This window comes from Acanthisitta chloris, unplaced genomic scaffold (genome assembly GCF_000695815.1).
Source record: "Acanthisitta chloris isolate BGI_N310 unplaced genomic scaffold, ASM69581v1 scaffold24918, whole genome shotgun sequence".
In the NCBI taxonomy this organism is placed as follows: Eukaryota; Metazoa; Chordata; class Aves; order Passeriformes; family Acanthisittidae; genus Acanthisitta; species Acanthisitta chloris.
Genome location: NW_008685730.1, coordinates 641 through 3009, shown reverse-complemented (window position 1 = coordinate 3009; position 2369 = coordinate 641). Strand labels below are relative to the sequence as shown.

General features: G+C 54.4%; 1 protein-coding gene across 1 annotated transcript; it reads right to left on the bottom strand.

The window, feature by feature from the left end:
* Positions 1–91: 91 nt before the first annotated feature.
* RPL23 (ribosomal protein L23) lies at positions 92–1960 on the bottom strand (the record flags this gene model as incomplete). Its single annotated transcript, XM_009079882.1, has 3 exons — positions 92–215; positions 551–664; positions 1816–1960. Coding segments are annotated over 3 exons (342 nt in total), but the record flags the coding sequence as incomplete, so codon positions are not given.
* Between the last annotated feature and the right edge of the window lie 409 nt (positions 1961–2369).

Sequence of the window (2369 nt, the reverse complement as noted above, 5' to 3'; positions counted from 1 at the left end):
GGAGCTCCATAAAAACCCTTCCCAGCACCACTTCCCTCCATGGAGGAGGTGCTTGGACAAGAAATACACCAAGGAGTTAGTACAAGGAGTTGGTACAAGGATTTTTATTTTGTGATGCAAGGAGGAAGAGGCTTAGGCAATGCTCCCAGCGTTGGAGGCAATCCTGGGCCACAGATCTGCACATTCCTTGGCCACGGGGCCTGTGATGGCTGAGCCTGGAAAACAGGGATAACAGAGCATCAGTTCCTCCCTGTGAGGTGCTGAGGCACTGGTACATCTTTGCCCAGAGCAGCTGTGGCTGCTCCAGCCCTGGAAGTGTTCCAGGCCAGGTTGGATGGGGCTTGGAGCAACCTGGGCTGGTGGAAGGTGTCTCCATCCAGGCTGGAACTTTAATATCCTTCCAACCTACACCTTTCCAGGGCAGAGATGATTCAGGATAGCACCTCCCACTCCCTGAGGGAATCTGGATCCTTTCCCCCAGCAGAGCTCAGCCCTGTGGCAACACCAACCTCCCCATGGCATTCCCAGGGCAACAGATTTGTGTGCTCACCTTTCATTTCACCTTTGTTGTTGACAATCACTCCTGCATTGTCCTCGAAGTAGAGGAACACTCCGTCTTTTCTCCGGTAGGATTTCCGCTGCCGGATCACCACGGCTGGGTGCACTGGGGAGGGAGAGGAGCAGCTCAGTGTCACCTCAGGACAAACACACACAGAATCCAGGAGATCCCAGAGGAGCTGCTCTGCTACAGCTCCTGACCCACTGCAGGAATCTGGGGTGTGTTTTATTCTGCATCTCATTTTTGGGGTGTTGCACTATGGAAAGTTCCAGTTTGTGGTCAACAGTTTTCTTCAAACTGAGTGTGAAACACTTAGGATATGTCTACACTTGGATAATCCAATGTTTTCTCCCTTTCCCACCTTTGTTTATAAATAAAGTATCAATTTACAAAACATATTCAACAAAAACTCCTCTGGAGTGGGAGCAAAGCTGTTTGCTCCTGGGGGGGTCATTCCTGTGGGACTCCCCCAGTTCCAGGGGGAATTCTTCCCTCTGGACTCCCATTGATTCCAGGGGCTACCCTAGTTCCAAGGAGGATCCTTCCCACTAGGCTCCCCTGGTTCCAAGGGGGTGGAATTGGATGATCCTTGAGATCCTTCAAATCCAAACCATTCCAGATCCCGAACATTGCTCCTCTTTTACAGACAAAGAAATGGACTCAGGAGGGGATACTGGGAAGGAATTCCTCCCTGTGAGGTGCTGAGGCACTGGCACAGGTTGCCCAGAGAAGCTGTGGCTAAACATCCCTGGGAATGTCCCAGGCCAGGTTGGATGGGGCTTGCAACCTGGGCTGGAAGGTGTCCCTGCCCATGGCAGGGGTGGGATGGGATGAGCTCTAAGCTCCTTCCAACCCAAGCCATCCATGATTCCATGATTTCTCCACCTCCATCTGTGAAGCAGCTGTGGTTGCCTCATCCTTGGGAGCATTCCAGGCCAGGTTGGATGGGGCTTAGAACAACCTGGGCTGGTGAAAGGTGTCCCTGCTCATGGCAGGGGTGACATTGGATGAGATTTAAGGCCCTTCCAACCTAACCCATCCCACGAATCCACGATCCCAATGTCCCAGCACTGATTGAAACGAACAGCACGAGCTGCCACTTCACCCAAAAGCGCTGGCTTTGCTCTGCCCTTCCACGACAACTCCCTGAGCCACTACAGGGACCCAACGAGTGCTTTACAGAAGGGGGAGGTGACACTCCAGGGATTCTGTGCCCACTTCCCAGGGCAGTTTGGGGCAGGAATGGTGGCACTCACCCTTCTTCCTCAGCTCTGGTTTGCCCTTCTTGACTGTGGCCATGACCATGTCTCCCACTCCGGCCGCTGGCAGCCGGTTCAGGCGGCCCTTGATGCCTTTCACAGAGATGATGTACAGGTTCTTGGCCCCTGTGGAGAACAGATGTTATCCTGGGATATCCAAACAGCTTCCCCTGCCCCATCAGTCCCATCAGTCCCATCAGCAATGCCACTGCTGCCTCCTCCCACCAGCACAGGCACAGCCACAGCTCCCCGAGGAGAAACAGTTTTGGGAATTCATTCAGCACCTGGTCACCCTCTGACTCATCCTGGGGGTCCTTCCTGCTGGGATTCCCTGGTTACAGGGGGTTCCTTCCCGTGGGGCTCCCCCAGTTCCAGAGGGGCTCCTTCCCACGGGAGTCTCACAGTTCCAGGGGCCTCATTCCCACTGGAATCTCCTGGGTCCAGTAATTCCTTCCCACCGGGCTCCTCCAGTTCCAGGGGGCTCCTTCCCACAGGGAACCTCTAGTTCCAAGGGGTCTCGTTCCCACGTGAATTCCCCAGTCCCAGTCATC